Genomic DNA, 16,942 nt, shown 5'->3' with positions numbered 1-16,942 from the left:
ATTATTTTAGAGTATCAGATTCAAGAGCTTGGGAAAATTGGTATTCACAATTATTTTGTTTCCAAAGAGTTCAAAACAGTCTTTCTTTTAATTTAAAATTGGTCTATGTAATAAAATCTCAGTACATTTATATTTGTAAATGGAAAAAATGTTGAAAAGATCAAGTAGCCAATAATACGTCATCCTAAGGCACATATATTTAGGCTAATTTAATCCCAAATCAATAGTTTCTGCATGAGTCTGCAGAGGAAAGCATATTTTGTAAAGCTCTTTCAAATCCAATACATCCATATTCAGTTCAAACTCATGTGTCCAGGTTTCAGTGGCCACAAAATAGATAAATCCTGTTGTTTGCATGTTAGCATGAGGCTTATTTTAACCCATTATCTGTGTTTGTCTATGCTCTGGATAGTGCTCTTGAAGCATTTTTATGCAAGATTTCCAAAGGTCACAGCATGCACATGGATAACCCTCAACAAAGAAATCCATTTCATTTTGATGTATAACCTACCTGTCACCTCAAAGTACTTCATCATTCAGTCGAGTATAAAAAGAACAAACACATGCTCACACACGTCGAAACACATTAGTGAACATACTGACAGCATGGGAACATGCTCTCTTTAAGCTGAATTTTTCCACCATTTTTTTACATTTAAAATAAAATCTAATAAAAAAACAATTGATGATAATCAAAAAAAACACACTTGAAGAAAATTTTAAATGTTTAACTCAAACCAGGTGTTTTACATCATAAAATAGACAAATTTTTAATTGTCTTAATTAAAACTATGTCAGTGGTAAGAACCAAATATATCTCTATCTGCTAAATAACATGTGAGATATTTCTCAAAGTCAGTTTTTTTTTATTTTTTATGACCTTTATATTTGGTAGAACAGCTGTTTAAGCTTTAGTGTATGATTTGGTATCCTTCCAAAAGGTCCTCCCAATAGTTTGCAGTAATTTTGGCCCATCCCTCCTGCCAGAGCTGGCGTATCTGAGTCAGATTTGTAGGCCGTTGCTCTCATACACCTGTTCAGCTCTGCCTATGATTGTTTTATGGGACTATTATCAGGGCTCTGGGTTGGTTCACTTGTTTTAAGATGTTGCTTCAGTATTGCTACATAATCTTCTAAAATCGGTCTTGTTGAGTGAAACAGCCCTACCTGCAGCAAAGCACTCACACAACCCAATGGGTCCACACCTGAATCTTTGGATGCTGTTCTCGGGTTTGAAAGTTTACGTTTCCTTCCAAACGAAGCAATGAAGGTCTTGAAATCTTTGTCCCTGGGTGCGTTTGCAAACTAAAAATGACATATTCTTCGCTGCAAAACACTCAGTTAAACACCCTCACTATTTTGTATTTACTTTTTATTTAGCACCAAAATTATTTAGTCTTCTCTTTTTTGACAGTGCAATAACTAGAAATTATAATGCTGACTATACTTCCAACCAATTGTTTAAACAGATCTGGGCCACATCTTCAGAAATCTAGAAATTATCCACCAGGGTGATCCCTTTGTGGATGTCCAGTCTTTTCATAATATGTTTTCTTATTTCTATGTTCTGTTTTATATTTAACTCAAAAGGGATCTTGTAAATATAAATATATATATGTTTAATATAAACCCCCTGCCTTTTCCAAAGGTTTGAAGGTATAATAGAGAAATTAAACATTTAATTCTTTTATTTAGCAAACAAAATTTAAAGTAATCATATATGACCTAAAAAAACCACATTTATTTATGATTTAATACATTTTTGAAAGTGAGGAAAAACATAATTTGAACACTAATTTAGTAGATATTTACGTCTAAACAGAATGTACTTCACACAAAGATTTGACATGCTCAATAATTCACTCCTTAGGACGCCTGAAAGATGAGAACCCGCATCTAAATAATGTCAACCTTTCACCTCCTCCTGCTCTTCCTCAGATTTTTCCATGTGTCCCTCCAACACCTGTTTATTAACTGTCAAACTTCCCCTACACCAAGCATTCATTGTGTCATACCCAGGCATGAGCCAGTTTGGACACACAGGTGGAAATAAAGGAGAATAGACACCGTGTGTGAGATATCACAATTTTCCCTAATGACTTTTTACCCCCATTCCCTTTTGGCGTGTGTGTCTCTGAGTTGTATTATTGGAGTTAATGTGAGTTCATCGTTACACAACTCAAAGAGACAATCTGATCCATGAGTCAGCAGATAGAAGTGTTTCATCAGAAAAAGAAACAGAATTAAGATAAGTGGATTTCATGTCTCAGCAGAAAAAAAATGCATCGTTTGCTTTCTAGCTTTACTTGGAAGATGGAGAGTCCAGCTTGGAGGGTCAACCGTCATTAAAGATGGAATAGGAGCTGACACAGTAACGCATTAATATGCACCCTCGTTCATCCATTGTTAAGATGCAGTTTAGTTCAATTTTAATTTATAAAAACAAGCCCAGTTCCTATCTGGTTACATAGAATTAGATTCAATCCAAGTTGGTTCTACATTGCATTTTAAATCAACTCTAACATTCTGAGTTAGAAAATGTAAACCTGTAGGGAGGAAGGACTCCCTTAGGCAGGAAGAAATCTCCATCCTTTTGATGAATGGCTATTTATTTATTTTTCTGTTTTAATTTCTTTGCTGGAAGCTGAACAAAACAAAGGAATACAGCCAGTAAAAAAAATAAAAAATTGAATGTGAAATACGAAAGACAAAAAGTGTAGCTTCACATTAAGTCTGTCCTTAATGCGACACCATATTTTATAAAATCGATCTTTTAAAGCCTGAGAGAGAATGTGATCTTTTACATTTTAGTTTCATGCACAGCAGCGAGCCATTCTTCAGCGGTAAGTGGTTCAACCCTCAGCCATTTTCATGATAGCCTTCTTAGTGGCTGCTATAAATTCACCAAACAATTAGATCATTTGTTATTTTCATCAAGTATTTTTGAGAGGAAAGATGTTGACAAACAGCAATTTTCTTGGCTCAGAGGTATTTTTAAAAGGGTCTTCTGGTTCAGTATTGACAGTTTCACATGTTGTAAAGCTTATAAAAGGTTGTGTAAGTTGTTTTGATGACCATAATCACTTGTCGGATATGATGTGTGTTTCTTACAGTGTAATTTATCTATGTATCATGTAAAAAGCCTCACAGATAAATACATCCATGGTACTGTATTGCTTTTTTAAAATGCTAAAAAAAAAAACAAGTTGTGAGCCGTGTTGCCAAAATAAGCACTATTAACAGCAATCTTCCAAAACCCCTATCATGCTTCACCATCATGGGCTACAACATTTATATTTTGCAACTCTATACACAAACACACATTAACTCTTTTGGGCCATGCCTCTACTTGTACAAGGACTTGCAAAAGTATTCTTACCTTCATTGGCATGTATTGTAGAGGCAGACCAGAGCAATTATTTGGTTGCAGTATACTGTATAACTTGCATTACTTTGAAAGTTTGTTTAAAAAGACTGAAACAAAAAGCTATCCATGTGTTCCACTATTCTGAAATAAAACTTTTTATAACCGCTGTTTGGCCTCTCTTAAAAGAAAAGAGTCTGATCAATTGTCTAGGTCTATCCTGGTATTCTCAGTAAGTGTTGGGATCCTCAGGCTTGCCCACCAGAGGGCGCCGAGGATCCTCTTCTGCTCTCTTTGTCTTTCCCTTAGGGCTGGAGTCACTGTCAAGGTTCTGGAGATTACCCTCTGCCTCCAGCAGAGTGCGCCGTGGGTCCTCCTGAGCTGAACCTCCCACACACCTGTGGCTGATCTACTAATCAGGAGGACCACAGTATATAAGCTGACTTCAGACCTTGCTTCTACGCCGCAGTGTTGATCTTAGTTGGTTAGCTTCCTGAGCCTCAGCTACTGAAGAATCTTGTTATCTCTAGTGTGAGATTAGATTCTAATTCTTCCTTGTCTCTGTCTCACAGGAATCCTGTCTCTTCGTGAAAGCTCTGGATGAGCTTAACCTTCTGTCTCCTCGTGAAGCTCTGGATGAGCTCCACCTCCTGTCTCTTCGTGAAGCTCCGGAAGAGCTGTCTCTCTGGCAACCTGTCTCTGGCCTGCAGCTCTGGGAGAGTTGCATCACTGGTGACCAGTTTCAAGCCTGAAGCTCAAAGGAGAACTAACCAGCTAATCTGCCCCGGGTAAGCCAACCCAAGATTCCTACGTGGTGAAACCTGAAGACTCCTATGTGGAGTTTCCCTGGAGGTTCCTACAAAGAATCAGTTTCTAGAGTCCTTCGTGTATCCCCTTGTTCTCTGCAGTGAGCTGGAAGCTCAAATCAAGGACTGCCACGCTAGCCTGAAGCTAGAGGCTTAGCCCCTCGTGATCTCTGTTATCCAGCCATTTCCCGTTCCCTGCACAGACCCCAGTGAATCAGCCTCCTGCCTGAACTGTCCCTTTCCCACTACTCATGTTTGTGCCACAATAAACTCTTTTGGACTTTTACCCAGTTTCTCCGTGAGTGTTTCTGCATCTTGGGCTAGCACTAATACCCATCATGACAGAACACTGCGGCCAACAAGCTAGCCCTGCGGAAACATCCTCAGACTCCTTCAATCGAGTTCTCCTTTTCTTCAAGCAGTCCATAGATGACCTTTCCACCATTACTCCACCCCGTGAACGGATATCATCTGCTGACATCATTATCTCCGACCTCAAGAAATATCCAGACCTCTACAATAACCTTCTACTAGCCGGATATATAGATCACATTTATTGGAATATAGAGGACGCTTTTTCTAAAATATCATTCAAACAATCTCCACCTACCACCAAATCCAAATTTTCATCTTCTGCTGCTGCCGGTTCGCCTCTGCCTTCTGCCTCGTCCAGGCGTAGGAACCTCCGCCGGGACAAGAAAGCCACTCCTTCTCCGGTGGTTCTGCCTGACGCCTCCACTCCTTCTCCGGTGGGTCAGTCCGACGCCTCCATCCTCCCTGTTGTCCAGTCAGCAGCAGTAATCAGTCCATCTACTCACCAGGTCAGTTCCATCCGTCTCATCAGCCACCTTTCAGATCAACAGTTAGCACCCTCAGTCAATAGACTCAAGTTTGGTACATTAATCAAACCCCAAATATCTAGACCTCCACGTCAGTCAGATCCAGGATCAGAACTTTGTAATAAATCTGTTTCTCTAGTCTCTGAACTTACCTGCTCTCCGTTTTCTCCAGCTTCGGTACCCGTTAGCCATCCAGTTTCCTTAGCCTCTGAGTCCGTTAGCATACCGTTTCCTGTAGCCTCAGAATCCGTTAATCCTCTAGATTCAGCTGACACCTCTATTCCTTTAGTTTCCGAACCCGGTTTTGTTTCAGTACCCCTAGCTTCAGAACCAGAAATCATTTCAGGAACTTTTTCAGCCCGTTAGCATTTCAGATTCCCCAGCGACAGAACCCGGAAGTAATACCGTGCTTCCGGTTTCGGAGGCAATTAGTTTTTCTACGTCTCCGGCCTCAGAATCTTTGCCAGTTAATGCTCCCCACATTCTAGAGTCAGATCTCTTGGTATTTTATTATGGGGACAGAGAAGATTTTTTCCCTTTCAGGTCACCTCATTTATCTCTTAGCCAGCCAGATCTAGCGTCCGAATCCATTTCTAAACCTGTTAGCAATCCAGTTAGCCTAGAACCTGAACCCTCTTGCACATCAGACAGCTTGTTACCAGAATCTATCTGTGAACCTGTTAGCCCCGCTGCTAAGACACCCCGATGTAAGAGACGGCGTCGCCGTAAGCACGCTCTGAGCCGTCTAGAGACCCCTGAGTTAGCTTTGTGCCGTCTAGAGACCCCTGAGTTAGCTTTGTGCCATCTAGAGACCCCTGAGTTAGGTTTGTGCCGTCTAGAGACCCCTGAGTTAGCTTTGTGCCGTCTAGAGACCCCTGAGTTAGCTTTGTGCCGTCCAGAGACCCCTGAGTTAGCTTTGTGCCGTCCAGAGACCCCTGAGTTAGCCCTGTGCCATCCAGAGACCCCTGAGTTAGCCCTGTGCCATCCAGAGACCCCTGAGTTAGCCCTGTGCCATCCAGAGACCCCTGAGCCTGCCCTGTGCCGTCCTGAGACCCCTGAGCCTGCCTTGTGCCGTCTTGAGACCCCTGAGCTAAAAGTTAGAAGGGCTTCAGAATTTAGTGTTGGTGAAAATGTGCCTCCAAGAGTCCCTCAGCGGAGGCCACTAATCACCAAGAACCCTCCACCGACGCCTCAAGCCACCTCAGAGACTGAACTTGAGCCTCCATGGGTGATCCCTCCGTTTCCAGAGGTGGAACCACAGTCGGTGGCCTCCCCAGTTCCCGAGGCTGAACCACAGTCGGTGGTGTCGCCTGCTCCTGAGACGGTACCACAGTCGGTGGTTCTGCATGTTCCTGTGGTGGAGCCACTGTCGGTGGTCTCCCCTGTTCCAGACCCAGAGCCGCAATAGGCGGGCTCTCCTGCTCCTGAGCCGCTATTGGAGGGCTCCCCAGCTCCAAACCCGGAGCCGCAATCGGCGGGCTCCCCTGTTCCTGATCGGGTGCCGCAATCGGCGGGCTCCCCTGTTCCAGACCCTGCTCCAGAACCACAGTCGGCGGTTTCTTCAGAGCCTCCTCCAGAACCGCAGTCGGCGGCCTCTTCCGAGCTTCCTCCAGAGCCGCAGTCAGCGGCCTCTTCAGAGCCTCCTCCAGAGCCGCACTCGATGGTTTCCCCAGAGCCTCCTCCAGAGCCGCACTCGATGGTCTCCCCAGAGCCTCCACCAGAGCCGCACTCGGCGGTCTCCTCAGAGCCTCCTCCTGAGCCGCAGTCGGCGGCTGTTTCTGAGACTGTACCTGAGCTGCCGAGGAGGGGACGGGGTACCCCGTGGGGGTACCTGCTGAAGCTTGGGCGTCATCCTCCTGATAAGCTGCTTCGCCTCCGGCCCCGCGGCAGACCTCCAGAGCGTCAGCTTCGCCTTCATCCCCGTGGCAGACCCCCAGAGTGTCAGCATCGCCTTCGACCACCTAAGACTCTGCTCCATTGCCGGATTGTAGGCCGGCCTCCTGAACCTCAACCTTGTCTCCGGCCCCACGGCAGGCCACCTGACACTGTGTCCTGCTGCCGGCCCCATGGCAGGCCACCTGAGACTGTGACCTGCTGCCAGTCCCTCGGCCGGCCACCTGAGACTCTGTCCCGCTGCCAGTCCCTTGGCCGGTCATCTGAGACTCAGTCCCGCTGCCGGCCCCTCGGCTGGCCACCAGAGACTTTGCCCAAGAAGGTTTTTGGATTTTCATTTGTTTTCGTCCACCATAAGTGGATCGTTTTTTGTTCTGGACTCTGGTTTTGTTTTCTGCCCTCCTGGCCTGTTTCCACCTTCGCCCACCCTGGGTGGGTTGTTTTTTGTTTGTTGGACCTCTTTTTTGTTGGTTCTGGCCCTCCTCGCCCTAAGTGCCCCCTCCGCCCGCCCTGGGTGGGTTGTTTTTGTTTTCTGGACTCTATTTTCTGTTGTCTCTGGCCCTCCTCGCCCTAGTGCCCCCTCCGCCCACCCTGAGTGGGTTTGTTTTTTGTTTGTTTTTTGAACTTTTTTTTTCAGGGGGCGTCTGGAATCCGCCCTTGAGGGGGGGGCTCTGTTGGGATCCTCAGGCTTGCCCACCAGAGGGCGCCGAGGATCCTCTTCTGCTCTCTTTGTCTTTCCCTTAGGGCTGGAGTCACTGTCAAGGTTCTGGAGATTACCCTCTGCCTCCAGCAGAGTGCGCCGTGGGTCCTCCTGAGCTGAACCTCCCACACACCTGTGGCTGATCTACTAATCAGGAGGACCACAGTATATAAGCTGACTTCAGACCTTGCTTCTACGCCACAGTGTTGATCTTAGTTGGTTAGCTTCCTGAGCCTCAGCTACTGAAGAATCTTGTTATCTCTAGTGTGAGATTAGATTCTAATTCTTCCTTGTCTCTGTCTCTTCGTGAAAGCTCTGGATGAGCTCTGGATGAGCTTAACCTCCTGTCTCCTCGTGAAGCTCTGGATGAGCTCCACCTCCTGTCTCTTCGTGAAGCTCCGGAAGAGCTGTCTCTCTGGCAACCTGTCTCTGGCTTGCAGCTCTGGGAGAGTTGCATCACTGGTGACCAGTTTCAAGCCTGAAGCTCAAAGGAGAACTAACCAGCTAATCTGCCCCGGGTGAGCCAACCCAAGATTCCTACGTAGTGAAACCTGAAGACTCCTATGTGGAGTTTCCCTGGAGGTTCCTACGAAGAATCAGTTTCTAGAGTCCTTCGTGTATCCCCTTGTTCTCTGCAGTGAGCTGGAAGCTCAAATGAAGGACTGCCACGCTAGCCTGAAGCTAGAGGCTTAGCCCCTCGTGATCTCTGTTATCCAGCCATTTCCCGTTCCCTGCACAGACCCCAGTGAATCAGCCTCCTGCCTGAACTGTTCCTTTCCCACTACTCATGTTTGTGCCACAATAAACTCTTTTGGACTTTTACCCAGTTTCTCCGTGAGTGTTTCTGCATCTTGGGCTAGCACTAATACTCATCATGACAGTAAGATCTAGATCTGGACTTTGACTAGGCCATTGTAGCAAATAAAAATATTTTCTCTAACCCATTTTTTATTTATTTTTTGCCCTTACTATATATTTAGGGTAATTTCCTTACATTGCTCCTTGCTGCCCAGCTTTATTTAGTATATCTTGTTTCCCTTTCTTCTATCTTCTTCTTGGTTAAGTTTTGTTTGCTAATATTTTCAAACAATTCCCAAAAGACTACATGAAATGGCCATATTTATTTCAAGATTGTATACAAGTAGAATATTTACTCATTTGTTGGTATCTGAAGGATCAAAGTAAAAGGGAGGGTGGATGCAAATATGTTCAAATGTTTTCAGAAATGTAGAATGGCTACCATTCCATTATTGAAATAATTTTACTACCACTTATGCACTTTTTTGTTGGTCCCTCACAGATTATCTAACAAAATACCTTGATTTTTTTTAAGCTCGTTTGACCAAATGTGGAAAGGTTAAAATGAAACAAAAGTACCTTTAGCAGGGGGCAGTGAAATGATAAGCTTGTGCCATTAAAAAATAAATAAACGAATAATAAAAGAGTGAATAAGAGACATTGCTGTTGCATTTCCATTTCTAAGCATCCTTTTCAGAAACATTTGCTGCCACTCCTCCATCTGTTTTCTATGTCTAACAGTGGAGCTTTATTCATGACCCCCCCCTCTTCTTTTCTTTAGTCCTTTTATTCCCCCAAGCTTGGCTTTCTTTATGTTGCTAATTATTATCATCCCTATCTTAGATCCACAGAAGAGCAACTGTATTTATTAAAGAAAGCACTGAAATGCTGAATGCTTTTAGATGAAATGAATAAAATGCACCTAAAAAATCAATAGAAATCCCCTTATGGGTATAGCACATGCAGTCAGAAAGCATGCTGTTGTCTCCACCTCCTTTCTTGCTCTGATGACATCATGAACAGCCGGTCTGCATTCAGCCAGTCAGATTGCAGAGAGGCCTGTGCTGATGAATAAACTCTCTGCTGCCTGTCTCCCTCCTCTCTCATTCTGCCGCTCCTCTGCTTTGGCTTGGTGCTCACTGCTCACCCTCTTACAGGCTCTCTCTCACCCCCCTACACAATTACTCTGTGTTGCTGCAAACATGGTTGAGGCTTTCGTTGGCACGTGGAACCTGAAGGAGAGTGAGAAATTTGATGATTACATGAAAGAGCTGGGTAAGAATGATCATTATTTCTACCTCTGGTGCACGTTTAATGAATCCGAGCATGTGCGCATGCGCGTGAAGCAGGAGAGGATGCAGAAATGCCAGGGTTGCATGTGATCACATGCAGCTGAGGAAAGATAAATGTCTGTGTTTACATTTGAAACTGTCTTAGTGTGGGCTGATTGGGCGAGAGCCTTGGAAGGATTAAATGATAGAGAACTGGTAAATAAGGGAAGGGACCTAATAACAGAAATGGGGGGTGGTAAAGATAAGGTGTGTGTGTGTGAGGAGAGCATAAAGAAAGAAGATGGGAGCTATGGGGGAGAAGAAGAATTTTGGACCGCATGGCCAGGGAGCTGAGAGTAAAGGAGGGGCTCTCTCTTGGTGCAGAAAAGAATACCCTAACTTTGCAAGGCAATGAATGGCCTACATCTGCCATTCTCTCACACACACCCACACACAATGTGCATAATGTGGGTGACCTTAGATAAAACTGTTCTTTGTTTGCAGCCATGTTAGGGTAGAATATTAAAATGACTCAGAAATCATGATGAAATGCCTTCAAAGAAATTTCTCATATATATATATATATATATATAAGTGTGTGTGGGAGTTTGTTGATTTAGCATGCAAGAAGAGAACAGGTGGGGGGGATTTTACAGCCGTGAAGAGCTATTTGACTTTGTCAAAAAGACTGATGGCCCTTGACCTTACAGGCTTACCGCCATTGACCTGTCTGCTCTGTTTAAACTCAGAAACCTTGGGACTTTTCGACCCTTTAACCCCCAGATTTTGGATCAATGGGGCATTTTACTGCGACAGATGCATCTACAAAGAAAAAAAGACAGTTTCTGTTTGTAAGCCTTATGCAGAACAGGTTCTTCACTAATTTAGGAAAGGGTGTGAGTCAGTATTACCCAGTCAAATGACCTGGTTTCCTTCCTCGATCCTCATACTTGTGCTATATACCACCATCCTGAAAGGAAAGGGAATAATCATTCGCACTCCTGCATGTCCTGGCAGGAACTCTGGTCAATGGGACCCTGCTGTGTTTAAAGAACATGCTGTAGACCTGATAGGAGACAAATAGAGATTACAGATTGTGTCATTTGAAGGAACCCAGAGGCTAAATTCAAAGCTTCTCCTTTAACCTTGTATCAACAGATCCCACAAAATAGCTCTAAATCATCTGTAAACTAAAATGTGTGGGTTTCATGGGAACATGTTTCAACAACTGTTACAGCTATTGCTTCACATTCTGAGTTTCTTTTGATTTTATAAAAAATATATATTTCCCTTTTGCAGTTTGGCTTTTGGATTGTGACACTTTACATTTTTTTTATTCAGAATGAAAGGTATCCAAGCATCATCTTAATGTAATGGTTGAATAAAAAGTTCTCCCCATTGTTGTTTTAACAAATTAATTATACATTTTTTTTAATGATTACATTATATCTTATGCAATGTTCTTATTTATTACAAAAGGAGGATACAAACATTGAAATTAGCTACACCCTGAACCAAGATAATATTTTATTTTTACTGAGGCCTAGAAAGCATATATCCAGCCATTATTTAATGATTTTCAGACTTTAGCAATTGAGTATAAATCATTTTAAGGGAAGCTAGATTTGTATAATGTCCACAAAGCAAAGAAGGACGTATACCGGTAGTAATTAAAGACTGACCCAACACACAACTTTACATGAGAAAAACATAAGGGGGCCTAGAATAGGACCCTGAGGAATTACATCCTGCAAGGCTAATATACTATATACATCACATCAAACCGTAAAGGAGCACATTTAATTCTTCTTTTAAAATCATGATATCACACAAAAGTCATCCTGCCTGTCCCTTAACAGGGTCTCAGTGTTGATTTGCATGAATGGATTTGCAGATTTGGTATCAAGCTGAAGTCTGGAAAATCCTCCATCTTTACAATGCATGCAGGTTTGAAATCTACTTGTATTTATGCTGCTGAATTTTGTTTTTGTTTATTTAGGCGTGGGATTTGCTACACGCAAGGTGGGCAACTTGACTAAGCCCACCACAATTATCTGTGTGGACGTTGACAAGGTGACCGTGAAGACCCAGAGTGCCATCAAGAACACAGAGGTTTCCTTTAAGCTAGGAGAAGAGTTTGACGAGACCACAGCCGATGACAGGAAGGTCAAGGTGAGAGGTCATAGATATTTCAGTCCTAAAAGAGACTCTGGGAATACAAACTAAGGGGCAAAACACACAACTCTATTTGCAAATTAGATTTTTGTTTTTTAAACAAACAAAACAAACTGTTTTTTTTTATTGTTTCTGTTTAATGATGCCGATCTGTTGCACATATTATACTTTAGTGGACAGTAGACTGGATCTCAAAGAAATACAGAAGTTGTCAGGGCCAGTTTGTTATGACTGTTAAAAAAAGAACAGACAAGGATACAAAACAGCCTCATTGAAATTGGTTTCTATCTTTTATGATGTGATGGAAGTTAGCCAGAAAGGTCAACAATTAGTGTTGCTCCGATACCGGTATTGGGCGGGGCCCCGATCCAGCACTAAATGGTTGTATCTGTGTCGGCGAGTACCAACAAATAGGAAACCATTTTGAGAGCCAAAAGTTTATTCAACTGTTGTCACCCAATCCACGTAGGCAATAATAAGTTCTACTGGATTCACTTGTTTTAGTCTTTTTCCTGCTTCACAAAGGTAGGCAGCAGCTTGACAAAGCCATAATGGCAATTATTTTACATCCAAGTAGTATGCAGTTCTTCATATATACACACACACACACATCAATTTCAGACATATGGTATCGGTATGGTATCAGTATCGGACAATACTGCACAGCCAGATATTGGGTATCAGGGCCAAAAAAGGGCATCTGCGCAACACTATCAACGATAAGAGTTTGAAGTCAAGAGCACCTAAAATCTAGATTTGCCTTGAATAAGAGCAAATAAAGCTTTTCAATTGAAGGGTTAAAAATAAACTTCTAATCTTAGCCTTGTGAGGCTAATGAAGATATTCCCTTTCAGAGGACAATGAAAATTTTGAAGGTGTTTCGGGGGTAAAAACATTTTTACCCCGAAATATTATCTCAGCAAGTGGGCAATCAAGTTTTTCCCTAATAATTAAAAACAAAAAAGTAGAATTTAAGTTAATACAAAAATCTAAGCAATACATAAAATGTTGTCATTTGTCGTTCGCTTATCTTTTCTCAATGATGTAGACTTTTCTTTGAGGTGAATTCACAGCTAAAGTTATAGTTGGATGTAAAATTAATGTAATTGTTAAGCTTAGCATTATTAGCATTGGCTTGTTTTCAAGTTCACTTCCAGCAGTATTTAAAATTATATTTTTAGTTGTTGCTAAATATATTTTTTTCTATAGAAGAGAAAATGTAATGGAATAAAGTTAATTTGGAATAACCTTATATATAAATTTGAAGAAAAAAAAAGAATAAATCCTTTTAGTTTTAATGTAGCTAATGTTAGCTATCATACAGATTTTCAGGATATGGGGATAATTTAAATACAAAAATGTTTGAAACCATTTTATCTCATCATTAGATGGCTAACATCGCCTTATAGTTTTTTAATTTGGAGTAAAATGGTATCTAAAAGCAAATTTTTTGAAGATGACCAACAAAATGATTTAGGTTTATCTAAGCTGTGTTAATGTGGATTTATTTTGCAGTTCCTTTCAGAACTGGGCTGCAGAGGGTAGAGGTTTCAAAAGTTATTTTTTCCTGGAGCTAAAAAGTATTTTATATTTATATATATATATATATATATATATATATATATATATATATATATATATATATATATATATATATATATATAAAGCAAACTTGAAATATTAGCTTACACTGGTGAATGTAAGCTAGCTTTTTGTGGATTGTTGTTAGCTTACACTGGCTAATGTAAGCCAGCTTTTTGTGGATAGGTATTACAATTTTCAGGTTGATACATTTTTTTTTTTATTAACTGTGATTACACTAGCAAAATGTTATGCTTCAACATCGCTTAATGAATGTTAAATAATACAATAATACTTTTTCATTTACCTTTGAATAACATTAATATTATGTCTGTTCAGCTAGTTTACATTTTACACTTCTGCATTTTCCAAACCCCTTTTCTTGCATCAGAACTTTCAATGGTTATTTATCCAAAGTTTCACAAGTTAAGGAAGAACTTTCCTGGAAAAGCATACTTGAATTTGGTAATAAATATCTCAAAGTCTTTCATGCTTTCTTTAAGGACCTTTGTATTTAAAATATGCTTTAAAAAATCACTTAAAAGAGAGAGAGAGACATTACATAAAATACCCCTAAAATTGTAAGCACTCAAGTAAAGCAACATACTTGGTGTTCCACAAATACAGATTCAAGTTTTGTTATTTGTGTTTCCATTAATGTGTGTTTAATATGCCTTTTCTACAGTCCATAGTGAAGATAGAGGATGGGAAGTTGGTACACATACAGCGATGGGACGGTAAAGAGACCAGTCTGGTCAGGGAAGTCAACGGAAACGCCCTCACACTGGTAATTATCCTGTTATATCCAATGAACAACTGTATGATAAGTGTTAATTGTATTGTAATTTTCTCCATCTTTTTCTGCCACAGACACTTAAACTTGGAGAAGTGGTTTGCACACGTCGCTATGAGAAAGCAGAGTAGAATCCACCATGGAGTTTGCATCAGCTAAAGTCCCAAAACTTCTTACTACTAACTAACTGGTAGTAAGGAGGCCAAGAAAACGCCATGTGTGGCTGCTAGTTACCCTTTTACTGTACCATCAGTATTACTGTTACTGCTGACCTTGAGTTTGCCTGTTTCTCAGCCCTTTTGCCTGTTTTTTTTTCAAAGCTATACTAAACAAACACTGAACAAATTCCAATGATTTTATTTTGTTGTTGTTTTCCATAAAACTGCTGATTTGTCTTTATTATGTTAGAAATGTATTTTGCATGATACATTTTAAAAAGAAAAAACCTTGAAAATTTCTGGAATTTAAAAAATGTTCTTGGTATGATCTCAAACATTCAAAATAAAACAGTCAGCAATGACAAAGAAGTAAAGTAGTGACTGATTTCTGGTCTTTCATTGTAATTACAAAGCATGCTATTGCACTGCCAAGCAGTTCAATGTTTGTTTGTTTTTTCTCTTTCCATTGGTGTCAGATGGCAGTTACATACATTTTTGTGACCGAGCCTCCAAGATTCTCATAGCCTCAATTAAAAAGTGTAAAAAAAAATTGTACCTGGGTAAACAGGTTCAGCCCTGGTGAGCAAGGCTCTAGTACAAGCTATATTTAGCTACATCTCAAAATGGACAGGCACTCTGTGTTACCGCTGTTTCCATCACAACTGCCGGTGTTTAAACTGAACCTAATGACTGCTCCTAAAAAGTCTATCTGTATGCATCTTTCCCCTTGGTGTGGTGAGGCTATTGGAAAGTGTTCACCAAGGATAAAGGGAACCTTATGTCCTCCACTCATGTATGAGGTGTGAGGTCTAAATTTATATCCCCCCCTCCCTTAGATCATATGTGTAATAACTCAGAGCCAACTGGATAGAGGGTTAAGGGGTAAAAGGGCACATTAGGAGACAGTTCACCTCCTGTCTGCTACGACCTCCTGAAGTTACACTGAATAAGAACTATAATGTTGATGGGATACATGTAAATATCTTGTGTAGAAAACCTGTTTTTTAACCACTTTTTTATTGTCCAGTTTAAACATTTAGTTTAACATTTTGTTAAGATGAAAAAATGACACACAAAAAAACATGAAACTGAAGACTTGAAAATCCAGTGTGATGTTCTAGCTGCTGGGCATTGCTGCCTGACGCACCTCTACCAGTGCCTTGAGCAAGTGTGCCTTGTACACCCCTGGGCTTGAGCGGGTCATCAGCTGGGGACCACCAGTCAAGGATGTTTGGCTCCCTTAACTCCAGTACATCTCTTGGTGGCATAACGATGGCAGGGATCTCTCCCTGCCACCCCCTGCTGATGCCCTAGGTGTTAGGCCCCAACCCCTATCTTTCCTCCTTAGCCACAGCCAAAAACTGCCCTTCTCTGCCTCCTTTGCCAATTCCCTGGTTGCTTTGCGACGTCCAGCTCCCATGCATCCAAGGTTGCCCAGCAAGTGGATCATTGAGGACCCGACAAATCCCCTGCAGCCATCCTCGATGGGGCATGTGATGGCTTTCCAGCCTGTCTCTCTGCACTCAGCCGCCAGATCTAAATATTTGGCATGCGTTGGTAGCCTCCATGCCCTGCTCCCACAGCACAGTAACTCCACCAGAAGGATGGTCTTGTGTGGAACTGACCCCAAGATCAGGTCTGGGCGCAATGATGTCTCCACAATCTCCCTTGGAAAGTGAAGTTGTCTCCCCAGGTCGACCCTCATGGACCACTCGCTGGCAGGTGAGAGGAGACTTGATGGTAATATGCGGTGGGCAGGTTTGGGGTTGTCCCCGGCTCTTGTGAAGATAATATAGATAAGATTAGACAATATAACCAACCTAAACAAGTTCGGCCACAAAAACGGCCTGAAATAGTTAAGTCATTTAGTTCCACTTAGTTTTCCATAGAAGAGGTTCTTAATTGATGATTGCAGCAATGGGGCTTAGCTTAATTGATTTTAATGCATTTTTTTGCACTCTGAAGAAACAACGTGGACTTACAACCTTATAAATTGAGATCAAGCAGGACTCTTGTCATAATGGACCTATACTGACAATCAAAGAAGGTTCTACTAAAGTTTGGTTTTAGCAATTGAGGGTGACCAATGAAATAGCAGCAGACATCATGAGAAACCACAATGACTTATGCTTTTATGCTGTTCCAGTTCCTCTTTCAAAGATAAAATCATGGATTCTGACAAAACATGTTAGCAGCTACGTGTACATCCTCGTGTTTGGTTTTGGTTTGGTTGCAGCTATGGATTTTCCCCACCTTTATGTCCTGCTCTAAACCATTACACCTGCAATATGATTGCCCGACACATTCTGAGTCAGTGTTGAACAGTTGAAGTAGCGGCGAGACAAGATGGACTCTCCTGTGTTTGTGTGAATTCACAAATATTGTGAGAAATAAGCTTGCATGCAACGTTGGTTCAGAGAACATATCATTAGAAAACATTAAAAAACAGGCAGAACATTTGGGAGGAAAAGTCTTTCAATTATAACAGCCAAAAAAACATCCAGGAAAAGAAGTATAAATTTGTTCTACAAGATGTATTTACCTAAAGTGAAGCTTGTGCTCGA

At 41.6% G+C, this 16,942-nt stretch overlaps 1 protein-coding gene across 1 annotated transcript; it reads left to right on the top strand.

The window, feature by feature from the left end:
* The first annotated feature begins 9,486 nt into the window (after window positions 1-9,486).
* fabp3 (fatty acid binding protein 3, muscle and heart) lies at window positions 9,487-14,755 on the top strand. The gene is made up of 4 exons (XM_038288958.1): window positions 9,487-9,675; window positions 11,671-11,843; window positions 14,113-14,214; window positions 14,298-14,755. The coding sequence occupies exons 1-4, from the start codon at window positions 9,603-9,605 to the stop codon at window positions 14,349-14,351; spliced, it is 402 nt and encodes a 133-aa protein (XP_038144886.1). The 5' UTR covers window positions 9,487-9,602; the 3' UTR covers window positions 14,352-14,755.
* The last annotated feature ends 2,187 nt before the right edge of the window (window positions 14,756-16,942 follow it).

Source organism: Cyprinodon tularosa, unplaced genomic scaffold (genome assembly GCF_016077235.1).
Source record: "Cyprinodon tularosa strain WSP-4 unplaced genomic scaffold, ASM1607723v1 ctg26, whole genome shotgun sequence".
In the NCBI taxonomy this organism is placed as follows: Eukaryota; Metazoa; Chordata; class Actinopteri; order Cyprinodontiformes; family Cyprinodontidae; genus Cyprinodon; species Cyprinodon tularosa.
This window is presented reverse-complemented; position numbering and strand designations above follow the sequence as displayed.